We start from the raw sequence: 14,333 nt of genomic DNA, 5'->3' as shown, positions 1-14,333 counted from the left end.
TTGACCTTCATGATCGATACTTTACCCTGTATTTTTATAGTGTCAGTAGAATAAGACAATGAAGCAATGAAGGGGACAAGAAGTATTTTACCTGTAGTGGAAGAGCAAAGATAAGAGCAGAGATTAAGTGCCACCTGTGAGCCAATACTGACCGAGTCTTTGCTGTAAAACACAGAAAGGAAAAGGTAGTTTAGATAGGCATACATACCTGTAATATTTAAAAGTAAATAAATCTGAAAATTAACATGAGATATATTTGGATAATAAGATGAAAAAATCAGCAACGAATCTAAAAGCGATGTGGATCTGTACTTCAAATTTTCCTGTGGATTAATTTTTTAACTGCATTTCATTCATTGCATTACAGAGAGTACAATGAGAATAGAAGAATTACAAAATGACAGTCATGCTGTGAAAAATCCACAGCATGTCATCAAATCCAATTGGATTTGGTATTCTGTTCACGTGTGGTGTGGATCTAGCCTATTCTTTATGTAATAAATATCTTGAAATATTCTAGTTTTCATACTGACCACTAAAAAGGTGAAAATAGGCTGATGCCTCTTGTTTTCAGGAGCACACGCTATAGCTTGCAATAGGATGACAAGAGTCATCTTAAGGGTATGGCACAATGAGGCCCCGATTAATCAAGACCATTTTTTTTCATTCTGGTCTTGATGAGAAGAAGTGCTGGAGCCAATGTTCCTGATTCAGTAACAGGTGCGCACGGTTCTTAATGAATCCAGTGCTTCTGAATAGCAGCTTGTGCCACCATGTGCGCCTCACCATAGATCTTGGCGAAAATGGCGTAGGAATGCCAAAAGTCCCTCTCTGTGACTGTATTAACATGATTTCAGCCAGCTATATTTCACTCAGAGAAAAACATACTAAGTTTAAAAGCCACGGAGGTGAAGCCACACTGGAGACTTGTCAGACAGGTGGGGCCTCGGGTTCTCCCCACCCACTCCCTTTGAGTGACAATTCTCTTCGTGCATGCATGTATTGTGAGAGAACTGTCCCCTCCAGGGGAGAGGGCAGGGAGAAGCCGCCAGGGATCCACTTGTCCATCTTTTAAAGTTTTTTTTCTCTGAAATGCCGCATCTTTTCAGTGTTAAATGGAATCTGTCAGCAGGTTTTTGCTATTTAATCTGAGAGAATAATGTAGAGGCAGAGAACCTGACTCCAGCGAGGTGTCACTTGCTCAGCAGCTTGTTGTAGTTTCAATATGATCAGAGTTTTATCAGCAGAAGTTTATCACGGTTGGACTACATGTCGAATGCAAGCCAGACCAGCAAATCTGTATGAGCCCACCACTGATTGGCAGCTTGCTAACAATGTACACTGTATACAGGAAATTGACAATCCGCATTGTGGGCGGGTTATACAGAGCTCAGGATTATGACCACTGCAACATCTACAGCAGGGAAAACATGGATTCTATTAAAACTACACCAAGAAGTACAGCGATAATACACCAAGTGATACATCGTTGGGACAAGGCTCTCTGCCCCTACATCATGCAGCTCTCATATTCCATAGCAAAAAGCTACTGACAGGTTCCCTTTAAACATGTAGTAAAAAGCAGTGATATCCTTGACGAGCTCTTGCAGAATGTGCCATTAATGAGGAGAGACTGCTTATCTGCTGGCCAGGCGAAATCAAGCAGAACCAAATTGTGCTGGAAGATTTGCAGGGGGAGCGACTTTGTGTGCTGGACCTGATCAGGTGACCCAAAGGAAAGACTTCCTTGATATAAAAGCGCCAAATCGCAGGAGACTTTGGCGCCAAAAGAGAGCAAGGTGCAGATGTGCACTGGAGAAGATGCTGCAGCCATAGTGACAGGCCACAGTAGGAAGTGTGTGTCAGCAGGGTGCTGGCTGCTTGCAGACAAGGTCCAGACGACACCCGGTGAGCCTCAGAGTTCAAACTGTGCTAGTAAATACTAGGATCTGCGCCCTACAACGGTCAAGCTGAGAAGATCTGCAAGTAGACAGTGGCAGGAAAGGCATGCCTGCGATTGCAGAGAGACAACTCGAGTGAGCAAGGCTGTCACTTCCAACTATCACCTACGGTACTGGGGTCAGCTGGGATTAGGACAACAGGTTGGAAGGGGGCGGACTAGCAAAAAAAAACAGTGACTCCCGCTAGGGCCAAAACTGCAGAAGGAACTTACGTGGTGACTCCCACCAATGGGTGCACCACCCTTGTTAAAGGGACATTAACGTTAAATAGTGAAAGACTTTATTTGATATTCCAAGCTTATGGTTATTCGTTCCATTGTTTATTTGCCTAGTTACTAACACTAATTGTTCAGAGTTACTCACTAAATTACGGTAAAACTTTCTAGTGCATTTAAATAGAATTAAATCGATCACCGACTATTGTTGCTTTGTGTTCTCTGTGCGTTGCATCCAGACACCTGCATTACACATACCTGGCTGAAATCATGCAGCTACTGTCTGATACACACTGCCCATGAATCTGCTGGTATATCAGCTGTCAGTTTCTCTATGGGACACTTTAGATGGGTATAGCACTTTGTGGTTTGCATAGAGGTGTAGGAAAAGTGGGGAGGGTGCTGGAAAAGCGATGTGCTATGTTTTGCAGAGACAAGTCTTGGTTGGAAGAAATCTTCAAGATGGTCTTGGTTGAATAGAGGAGAATAGGGAAATGAATGACTATGATCAGAGAAAACAGATACATATTACACGATCTGCAGAGCACCTGGTAAAGCTGATTTTTACCATTATGATGGTAGTATCACGTCGGACTGCATGTAACATTTACTACGCTGTGTGTACTCAGTTATCTCTGTGTGTACTCAGTTATCTCTGTGTGTTACCTACACTGTTACATAGGACTGCAGGTGACATCCACTACATTTACAGACAGGGCAAATATCCTGCCATTTTTGCTGCCTTTACTATGGGTGTGGAAGGGATATATAAATGTGTGTATTCTAAAAAAGGGATGTAGTCTACAAAAAAGGGATTATTTTGGCCCCAAAATTTTGCATGGTGCACAGCGTGAGCCACATCACGGAATCGCCCTGAAGACAGTTTTCAAAAGTTGACAAATATGCACTAAACACACAGTCAGTTGGCTTAATTTTAGACAACTTTCAAAGCCAAGAGACTGAAATTCATTTTTAGCAAATTTGGTGTAGATTAGCCCTTTTTTAGACACTTTCTAAAATGGTCTAAAACCTTAATAGATGTGGTGCATGGCCAGAATTCTGACTGAATTTTAGAGTGAATTCTGGTGTATTTTAGTTAGTGAATCTCCCTTACTATTTCTCTTTTTATACTTACAGTCAGTTCTGAAATCTGAATTATGACATTTTTCACTTCCACTACATGAGCCTCAGGGAGCGAGTAATAAATTATAAAGAATCTATGACTAGTGTTTCAAATTGCTAACATCACAAATTTGAAACATATGTTAGAAATGTAGCGGCCTGTGCAAATACAAAACATAATATGAAACAAATGCATCTATTTGCATAATGTGTAGTTTCTAGTGAATTTACTTTGCATTAACAGACCTGGTTTTGGATGCTTTCCGCTTCAAAAGTCCCTTCAGGTATTTGAGGTAATAATTTCTTTCTGACATCTAAAAAAAGAAAAACAAACAACATTCAAAACTGCTAATCTGATTTCATTATCCAAACTTGTTCTTTAAAGTAAGGTGCATAAAATGTCTCACAAAATCAATGAATTTATTAATATAAAGAATAAAATCAAATATCGAAATTTAAAATGAAACAGAGAGCCTCAATGGAGGGCTACACCCACACACATACACAATGCATATGTGGCGCCCCTGAGGGTTCAGTCGCTACAGGGAAACTGCATCTCATAAAAAGGTGTGGTATCTCCTCTCCCAGGTAAGGATGGAGCATCACACAGGACCCCAACCCACACACTCAACACTACACCACTCCTGTTCTGTAGGGGGCCAGATAGCACCATAGTGCTGCCCCGGGCTGGGATAGAGGAGTTGGGGGGAACCAAAGAGAGGGGGAACTAAGTAGTGGGTGAGGGTGGGGGAGCATTTACATTAGGACATTAGCATAATCTTATATATAGGGAAGCCATCTTAGGTTCGTGGTCTTTTGATTGTGGGTCTACAGCTGGGGTCCAGCAAGAGGCTGCAGCTGACTGTAGATTCACGGTCCTCGCCCTCAGGCCTTGAGGCGAGGAGCAGGGCGGAGGTAACGGATGACTCTACCCTGGTCAAGGTCCCGAACCCAAGAAGGCCAGGAGGGGAGCAGAGGAGATAGGCTCCACAGGCGAAAGGAACCCAGAGGTTGCGGACGGAGCGGAGTCGCCATCCCGTACACCCCAGTCGGGCCCTGCCTCAAGAGGGGGTACCGGTCCCCAGTTATCTGACTCTGAACTTCAAGTCTTAGTTGGAAAAGTCCGGAGGCTTAGTGGATCGCAGGGGGATGCAGACAGTCGCCACCTGTATACCCTTATCTGAGTTCATCCAGAGGGGCCCAGCCCAGCCCCAGCACACAGATGGACCGGGAGCTGTACGCTGCCTGTTGGGATACCGCAGTACTCGGACGGGACTCAGTGGGGAACATGTGGAGAAGAGGAACGGGAAAGGAACATACCACCGGGGTCTTGACAGGTGCTCCAAAGTTACCGGGGAAGTGCTGAGCCCCACCCTGGTGGCCGCAGCAAGCCACGTGGAAACAGAGAGAAGCTTTGTGACTATTGAGAGACATCAAGTGAGTAAAAGACTCAGATGACTTCAACACCCCGTCTCTGTCTAATTCTTGCTACGCGGCGCTGCACCCATCATTGCACTCCTACACCTCAACATCACTGCCCTGAGGCCTTGCTCCACCTGTGGGGAGCAATACCAACATTGCCGCCTAATAGACCTGCCTCAGAGGACTGACGCGGCGCTGGTGGCCTTCACCAGAAACCACAGGTGGCGTAGTTGGACATTATCCCCTTATCCACCATCCAAAATCCCCCTTCCCTATTAAAAGTGACCGCCCTGGGCACGGAACGGGCCAAGGCCGCGACTGCATTCCCCCCGAACCATCTGCAAAGGCCCGGCTAAGAGTATCACCCATATCCCAGGGTGGGTGTCACACATAATCAGCCAAAATGTCATTGCCTCAAGAGTAAAACTCAGTAAAAGAATAGGGCCAAATACAGTTAATGAAAACTTACATAGTGTAACTGTGATATGGTCCAATAGTGGGGAAGCCCAGGAGCCCCAACGCGCGTTTCACCCAGCTTCATGAGGGGTCATGTCATGACACTGTATTTGGCCCTATTCTTTCAGTGAGATTCATCACTGTGTAATGAGAAGTGACAGTTCCTGCCCCATCATCAGGGTGTGGCAGTGATAGAGGCAGGGGGAGTGACTGCAGCACCTCTCCCTGATGACCATCCATTTCAGGGTGATGATAGAATCTGTAGAGTGGCAATGTAGTCACATATCCTTGCTCTTTCCGCTGCGATTGATTTGTAATGTCATCGGTAAGTGCTGGTGAAAGAAGATGTGGTAAGGGAACGTAGCGCCGCCCCCTGATAATGTCCTGTTTAAAGTGGGGTGATCAAAACTGCTGGGAATTGACTGAAGGGCCATCCTCCTGGTGACGTTTCGTTTGAGAATCCCCAGTCAATATTGGGACTTGAATGTAACATAACTGGAGATAAAGTAAAAAAACAGATATGGAGATCTGAATAGGCAGATCTATCAAATGCATCATAATGCTGGATAATAAATGTGGTACAAATTTTGGGCACTTTTGCCTATCTACAATTACTTCCTCATTGGCTTACTTAGGGCAGACAGTATTTTACACAATAAGTTTGGCACTATTTAGTGCATCTTAAAAATCACACCCCTTTCCTGCTAAGCTACGCCTCTTAGGGCTTCTGCAGACGACCATATTTTCAGTCTAAGTGTGATTCGACAAAACATTGCATCGCACTCGGACCAATGTTATTCTATGGGGACGTACACAAGTCTGATGTTTTCCTCGGACCGAGTCTGACCGAGGAAAAATATTGCAGCATGCCCAATTTGCGTCCAATATTCAGATCGCACTCGGCCATGCAAGTCAAAGAGTCTGTGGAAAAAATCAGACTGCACTTGGATGACATCTGAGTGTGGTTAAATTCTGAATGACTGACAGAATGGAGAAGAAGGGAAAAAAAAAATGTTCCGCAAGAAAATCGTATCACACTCTGATCACACTCTGATCAGAGTGTGATTAGCATAATCGTCCCGATTCTCTGGTATGAGAGAAAATACCGTCATGTGACCTAAGCCTTAATAAGTGAAATACCAAAAGTGTCTAAAATACCTAATATACATGACAGCATGTTCATGAGAATTCTGGATCAATTTAAGCAAGAATTCAATGCACAAATGCAATATGGAGGAAGCAAGCCTGGTCGAGAATAAGGTCTCGTGATCCTTCTCTGATGGAATCTTCTGCAATGTGTAAAAGTGCAGTGGCCATTTTACGTGATTTAAGCAAAGAGAATCGCAAATTGTTCCAATTCGCTGATTTCAGTGAACTCCTAAAAATAAAACACAAATTCCATTTGCATTGAATTGATTTTCTCATGTCTAATGGCTTGTTTTATCTCATGCTGTACTATGGAGGCTTCACTTACGGCACATCGAGTGCCTATACTGTAGGTTTCAGTCTAAGACTGGGGTCAGATGAGAGTTTGAAAAATCATCTGATTTTCATCCAGGTAACGATTTTCATTCCGTTTGTCATCTGCATATCCACCGTGTGCTCATGTGGTATCCATATTTATACATCAACAACTTAAAATGTACATGATCAAATACAGTTTCCTAGATTAATAATAGCAATGCATCTGTAAAAATTGGATGTTATACGTATAATAGATATGGGATCCGTTTTTTTCCCCATCTATAGACGTTAATTGGAGAGTCTCATCCGATATACAGAAGAGAAAATTGCATGCTGCAATTTTTTTTCACATGGACACTTGGTCCGTGTGGGAAAAAATGTCATCTGAACAGAGCTTTTGAACTGCACTAGTCAGTATGGGGTCCAATTTTTAATTGGACAGCACATGTCCATACAATATGCCCTAACATGCGTTCATGCACTAAGATGCTTTCGATGAAAAGTATGCTACAGTGTGCAAATTTGTGCCAAAGCACAGAAAGAAAAATGTAAAGGATAGAATGTGATTATCGGTAAACAAGGCTAAGGGCTCAAAATTATCTGTGTTTAAAAAATAAAATCAGATTGCACTGTGACTAATGTTATTGAATGATTCTGTGTTCATCTGCGATTTTTTTTCTCAGCTCAGATCGGACTGAGAAAAAAATCAGAGCATGCAGTGAATGGCACCGTATATTGGATGAGACTCGCCAATGCAAGTCAATGGGTGCGAGAAAAAAATCTCACGGTATACGGACCATGCTCACCCATCTCATAGGAAAACCGACATTTCATCAGCCAAGTACAGTAAATTGATAGCGTAAACCGTCAGAATAGAATAGATATATAGATAGAATAGATAGAAAGATGTAATTGAGATATATAATTAGTGCAGGGCATGTGTTTCTTACTGTACATGTATTTAGCTAATAATTAAATAAATAAAAGAGAAACGACGTGGGGTCTTATTTTTCTTAACAAGCTGAGGGAAAGTGAACAACTGAGAGCTGGTCTGGGAAGGGGGCAATAAACATGGAGCTTCCCAGGCTATTAATATCAGCTCATGGCTGTCTACTTAGCCTTTACTGGTTATTAAAAAGGGGGACCCCAAAAAAAATGATGTGAGGTCTCGCCAACTTTTAATAACCAGAAAAGGCTAAGCAGACAGCTGCAGGCTGATATTAATAGCCTGGGAAGAGGCCATGGATATTGGCCCCTTCCCAGACTAATAACACCAGAGCTCTGCCGCCCAGAAATGGCACATTCAATAGATGCGCCAATTCTGTAGCTTAGTCTTGGCTTTTCCTGCTTGCCTTGGTGCGTACGCAAGTGAGATAGTGGTTTTGGGGTTGATGTCAGCTTTGTAATGTCAGCTGACAGCAAACCCAGCGCTGCGAACGCTGACGTCAGTAAGGCTATCGCAGTTCATAGCCGATGAACTCCGGTTACCTTATTGATGTCACCACTCGTCATTGCAGGCGTGTTCTCACGCTGCTGTCACTGTGTTGCTGCTGGCGAGCTGAGCGGTCGCATTAACTCATGTCACTTCTCAACACACCATCCGGATGTAGCAGAGTTGGAAATCATCGCGGGATGAATTTATGGCGGACCCCTTTGGAATATTGATTTGTTAAAGGCAATAAATGGGTAAAAGAAGGTCAGGGAGTGCATTGTACAAATAAAGGACTTTTCTCTGTGTGTCTGTTTTTTGCTTTTACCTTACGAGGTTAGTAATGGTGGTGTGTTATAGAAGCCTCTCCATTATTAACCTCTGGACTTGATGTCAGCTGACATTACAAAGCTGACATCAACTCCAAAACCATTAACCCGCTTGCCAATGCACCAGGGCAAGCGGGAAGAGCCGAGGCTAAGCACCAGAATTGGTGCATCTAATGGATGCAACATTTCTGGGCCAGCTGAGGGCTAGTTTTATTAGTCTGGGATGGGGCGAATATCGATGGTCTCTTCCCAGCCTATTAATTATTAGCCCGCAGCTGTCTGCTTTCCCTCAGCAGGTTAATAATAATAAGGGGGACCCCACACCATTTTTTCTTTTATTTATTTATTAGCTAAATACAAGTACAGAAAACTACACACACAAAGCACTGACTGTGCCATCTCTTGGATTAACTTTCTAAATATATTTCTTATTTTGAAGAGATACCTGGCTTTTTTTGCTGAGCTCATGATGTAATATTGGTAAACAATCATATTAAATCCATATTCCATAAAGATACAAATGTATTCCTAGAGAAAAGCACATAATACTATTGTTAGCATTATGCACTATACTTGACGAAAAACTACTTGCTGTGGAAAAGCTAATGTCTACCCAGCAACACAAGACATTCATGTGGAAGATTTGTCTGCACTGCAGTTTATAGTGCATAGAGAAATACAGATACTGTAGGCTGCTTGGATCCTGGTGTTTGCAGCTGAGGCGTCAGTCAAATCCGGCAGATGTCCTTTATGCAAATGATTTCAATTCTGCTGACCAAAATCACTACCACTCAATTAGTGATTTGCAATTGAATTACAGCTCGCACTTCATTTTGCTACTAAAAGGAATATAATTTCTCATTGGAAAGCACACAAATATTTACACATGTACATAATAGCGTTACACCTAGTGATGAGTGAGCACTAAAATGCTCGGGTACTCGTTGCTCGGGTCGAGCAAATTGGAATACTCGGGTGCTCGACCCTAGCAACGAGCCCAATGGAAGTCTATGGGAAACTCGAGCATTTTTCAGGTGACTCCCCCCGGCGGTCTGCAGAGGGCCTAAAAATTGCCCAAATCGATGGGAACAGTGCTCAAATGAAATGGGAACAGCATGGGGAAGACCCCTGGAAGCATCTCTGACTCCAAGATCACTGCTGTCAGCAACGTGGTCAGAGTATTACGCCACTTTTACGGACTCACAATAAAACATACAAAAACGAAACAAAAATGGATTTTCCTGGGAAATATGTTAAGGAACATCATTTCCAGGGTAATGACTTGTATATAAGGCAAAATAAATAACCAAAAACAAAAATACTCCTCCACAATTTGGGCTATGTTCACACGTAGCGTTTTTGATGCGTTTTTTCACTTTTGCATTGCTTTCAACCAAGAAAAATGCATTCACCAGGAAATGTCATTTTAACATTTTACAACCTTATCTGGCCATGTGGTGTGATAAGACTGAAAAGTGCTGAAAAGACATGGTAACAGCATGGGGAAGACCTCTGGAAGCATTTCTGACTCCCAGGTCACTGCCTAAAAGTGTGCCCATCATAAGTGATCCTTGGCGCATGCGAAGATGCCTCCCGCCATGCACCTGTCGTTGCAGACTTGCAACAATCACAGTCCACGTCCTTGTCCCACTGCAGCGTTCAGTTGTCCCTACCCCATTCCTTGGAATGCAAGCGCAAGTATGCAGGCAGCCAACCACCCACCCACAGGCTGCAATACTATACTGCCAAATTTTTGACAGCTGCTTGCACTTGAAATGTGGCCTTTTAGGCTCGTGGAGGCGGAAGCTTTTCATAACCTCATGCCAGCGGCGGCCGGGTGTCCATACTCGGTCCCCAGCCGCCACTATATTTCCCGGTATCGCCTCCGCCTTCCACAAGCACTGGTCCCACAACATTACCCATGCCCTCCCCAGTGCACTTACTGGGAAGGACCGCCTAACCACAAACACGTGGACAGGTGAATGTGGCCAGGGATGGTACGGTGCCAGTCCACAACTTTTTTTGCTGAGAGTTGTATTTAGCTCAGTGAAAGGACTGGCATAGAGGGAAACCGTATCTACCCTGCGTGTCATTTCTCCCAGGAAGTCATGTAATTGAGCTTGTTGCAGAAGCAATGGCAGCCTTTCCAACATCAACTCGCACTTGTCGGTGGTGCTTTGACACACACACATCTTTCTTTGCGCATTTAATGTCTTGAATACAGAGTTGGACAATGGCCTGATCTGTAATGCGTTTTGAGAAATAACATGCATAAGCATGGCCGATTCACATTAAAAAAGCAGCCATAGAGTGTCCGGGAACCTTCCCCCACACTTTTCTTAGCCAGGGCTGCTTTTCGGCAGGGTTGGACAGGCCCACCAGAGAACCGGAGACTCCTCCGGCGGGCCCTGGCTTCTCCTTCAGGAGAGTTCATAGTGCCGAGGTGAGGCCATGATGATGATAGAGGCCACCATCTGTTTAGTTTTCTGTTACTTGGAATGCAAGTGCAAGTATGCAGCCAGCCACCCACCCACCCACAGGTCGCAACACTAAACTGCCAGATTTCTGGGCAGCTCTTTGCACTTGAAATATGGCCTTTCAAGCTCGTGGAGGCGGAAACTTTTCACAACGTCATGCCGACGGCGGCCGGGAGTCCATACTCGGTCCCCAGCCGCCACTATATTGTGTCTGCTGCTAGAACTCTGTGTGGCATTGACCTGGTCTCTAATCTGAGCTGCTGTTAACCTGCGATTTCTGAGGCTGGTGACTCATATAACCTTATCCTCAGAAGCAGAGGTGACTCTTGGTCTTCCTTTCCTGGGGCGGTCCTCATGTGAGCCAGTTTCTTTGTGGCGCTTGATGGTTTTTGCAACTGCACTTGGGGACACTTTCAAAGTTTTCCCAATTTTTTGCACTGACTGACCTTCATTTCTTAAAGTAATGATGGCCACTCGTTTTTCTTTACTTAGCTGCTTTTTTCTTGCCATAATACAAATTCTAACAGTCTACTCAGTAGGACTATCAGCTGTGTATCCACCTGACTTCTGCACAACACAACTGATGGTCCCAACCCCATTTATAAGGCAAGAAATCCCACTTATTAAACCTGACAGGGCACACCTGTGAAGTGAAAACCATTTCAGGTGACTACCTCTTGAAGCTCATCAAGAGAATGACAAGAGTGTGCAAAGCAATCATCAAAGCAAAAGGTGGCTACTTTGAAGAACCTAGAATATAAGACATATTTTCAGTTGTTTCACACTTTTTTGTTAAGTATATAATTAACATGTGTTAATTCATAGTTTTGATGCCTTCAGTGTGAATGTACAATTTTCATAGTCATGAAAATACTGAAAAATCTTTAAATGAGAAGGTGTGTCCAAACTTTTGGTCTGTACTGTACGTGTTCTATCTATTTTTTCATGGATACAACACGTACCCATTATAATCTATGGGGCTATTCACATGTCGGTGTTTTTTCATGGATCATGTCTCTTTTTCTCCGATATCACGGATGAAAAGAGACAATACAAATCTATGGGTTCATGAAAAACACGTAGAGCACAAGGATGGCATCAGTGTGCTATCCATGTGCTGCATGTATTTAACAATGCAAAGGATAGGAGAAGCTTTGTAATATATTTATTTATCCATCCGTGACAAACACTGATGACACTGATGGTAAAAATGGACACACGGACTATACACTGATGACTCACTGATGGTAAAAACAGACACACGGATCATACGTTGATGACACACTGATGGTAAAAACAGACACATGGACCATACACTGATGACACACTGATCAGAAACACTGATTTCACTGGTACCATTTTTCACGTATGTGTTTAACACGAACGTGTGAATGAGGCCTTACTGTATGTGCATCTGCCCTTTTTGTGTCGCCTTTTTCGTGTAAAGGGGGAAAAAGGGGTCAGGCTTGTGGAATTTCAAGATCACATTCTATTGCTCTAATTGGAGACTCTCCTATTCACATTGAAAACACATGCACACTCAGTTGAACCAAATGTGCATGTGTATTGGGGGTTCAGGCCACGGCCCTACTATCAGTATTTGGTCAGCATTTTTTCTCAGGAGTGGGAGCCAAAACCAGGGGTGGGTGATAAATGCAGAATTGGTGACTTGTTTCTATTATACCATTTCTCTGATTGTTCCTCACCTGGTTTTGACTCCCACTCCTGAGAAAAAATACTGACCGAATACTGGCTGGTATGGCTGATCTACAAACAAATGTTCCATGAAAGATCTTTTGCCCTCGATAAAGAACATAATTTCTGACTATACAGTGGCTGTTGCATGCCCCAACAGGGAACAATGGATTAGGCCGCTTGACTCCAATGCTCAATACTTTTGATCTCCCGCTATATAAGCCTCCCTTTTTGACCAAATGAAAAAGCATCGTCCAAATGCTAGCCAATGTGTATAGACACCATTAGTTTTGCGAGAATGTTACTCTACTTCTTCCACATGGAGACAAAAAAATATTGTCCTTCAGCTCATGTGACTACACAGAACTTCTTCATTATCTGCCTGGAGCTGGTACGTACAGGTACATACAATACTAGCATATGATCACAGAGCTATATTCTGGCTTTCACTTTAGCGAAGATGTGACTAAATGATTAGTCTTTTTATATGGCTCTGCAGCCTGATGGGGTACTGCTTCTGCATTGTCAAGCACTGCAATTAAAGTCTCAGCAATCTCTACCAAGGCCACAGTACATTGCCAGGCCACATTGAGGCAGTTAATTGCTAAGAGCAACTGGAACACAAAGCTTTCTGTTTCCAAGGAGAAAGGACCTGAACAGCTAAGACCTTGATGTGTATGAATAAGTATATATAAAGCCATGGTAACACAAACACACACATACTCACCTTTACATAAAGTCTGGACACAATTATAATTTGACAAAAGGTTGTGTTCACACATAGAAGTGAAGTTTCAACATATCCGCCAGAAAATGCTCCCAATGTGCAAATGAGTATATCTCTATAGATCCAATTCTTGCTCAAAAAACAGTTTTCAAACAAAAAAAGCTTTCAAACAAATAAAAACATACTCTTGTATACTTTACAATGGTAGCAAATTGGTGACATATGCAACGGTGTGCATACAATTGTATATGTTCAGCCAGTACATTCTGCTTCTACTTTGGGACATGCTGTTAATGCTTATGCTGAGTACTCTTATGCCGTCTATTTGGGCATGTGGGTCATAGAAAGTAGAAGAAAATCATACATTGATATCTGCGATCTTATTCCAGAGAAATCCATGTTTTTCTTAATATGTAAATGTGCTGCTAAGATCCATGGGTCGGACATAGATTTCCCTAAGAATCTGCTTCCAGAACTTTTTTTAAATTAAAAGAAGTATTATCAATGTGAGACATGTAGATCAAGAGAGTGAGCTGTCAGTCATTACATGACTCATATTGGTAACGCCCCTTTTAATTTAAAATAAGCTCTGGAGGCAGATTCCCAGGAGATCTATGTCCAGCTCATAAATCTTAACAGTTTATTCTCATACAAGAAAATACTGGATTTCTTAGCAATAAGACATAGGATCACAGATAACAAGGTATCATTTTATTCAGCTTCCTATGACCTACATGCCCATATAGATGGCGTAGGAGGGTCAATCCTACTTACAGATTCCCTTTAAGTTGACAGTCTTAGACCTCATACACACGTCCGTTTTTCACGTATGTATTCTATCCATGATTTTCACAGAAAGAACATAAACCAATTAAAGTCTATGGTGCTATTTACATGTCCTTGTATTTTTGCAGATTGTGTTCAAAAAAATCATGGAGACGTGTCCATTTTTCATCGGAGGTATCAAAATCACCAATACAAGATTATGGGTCCGTGAAAATAATGGACAATCCTTGTGCTGTTAGTGATTAACTTG

At 42.9% G+C, this 14,333-nt stretch overlaps 1 protein-coding gene across 1 annotated transcript in view; it reads right to left on the bottom strand.

Annotated features, from left to right (window-relative positions):
- The window catches only part of STRA6 (signaling receptor and transporter of retinol STRA6), a 110,756-nt gene that overhangs the window by 54,384 nt on the left and 42,039 nt on the right, over positions 1 to 14,333 (bottom strand). The window contains exons 8-9 of the mRNA XM_073652770.1: positions 3,545 to 3,612; positions 92 to 162 (exon numbers count right to left, since the gene is read on the bottom strand). Coding sequence (XP_073508871.1) covers positions 92 to 162; positions 3,545 to 3,612 — 139 coding nt within the window. The remainder of the gene's footprint in view (positions 1 to 91; positions 163 to 3,544; positions 3,613 to 14,333) is intronic.

The sequence above is a fragment of the Phyllobates terribilis genome, unplaced genomic scaffold, assembly GCF_046119375.1.
Source record: "Phyllobates terribilis strain yellow unplaced genomic scaffold, ASM4611937v1 Scaffold_11__3_contigs__length_659146591, whole genome shotgun sequence".
Lineage (NCBI taxonomy): Eukaryota > Metazoa > Chordata > Amphibia > Anura > Dendrobatidae > Phyllobates > Phyllobates terribilis.
This window is presented reverse-complemented; position numbering and strand designations above follow the sequence as displayed.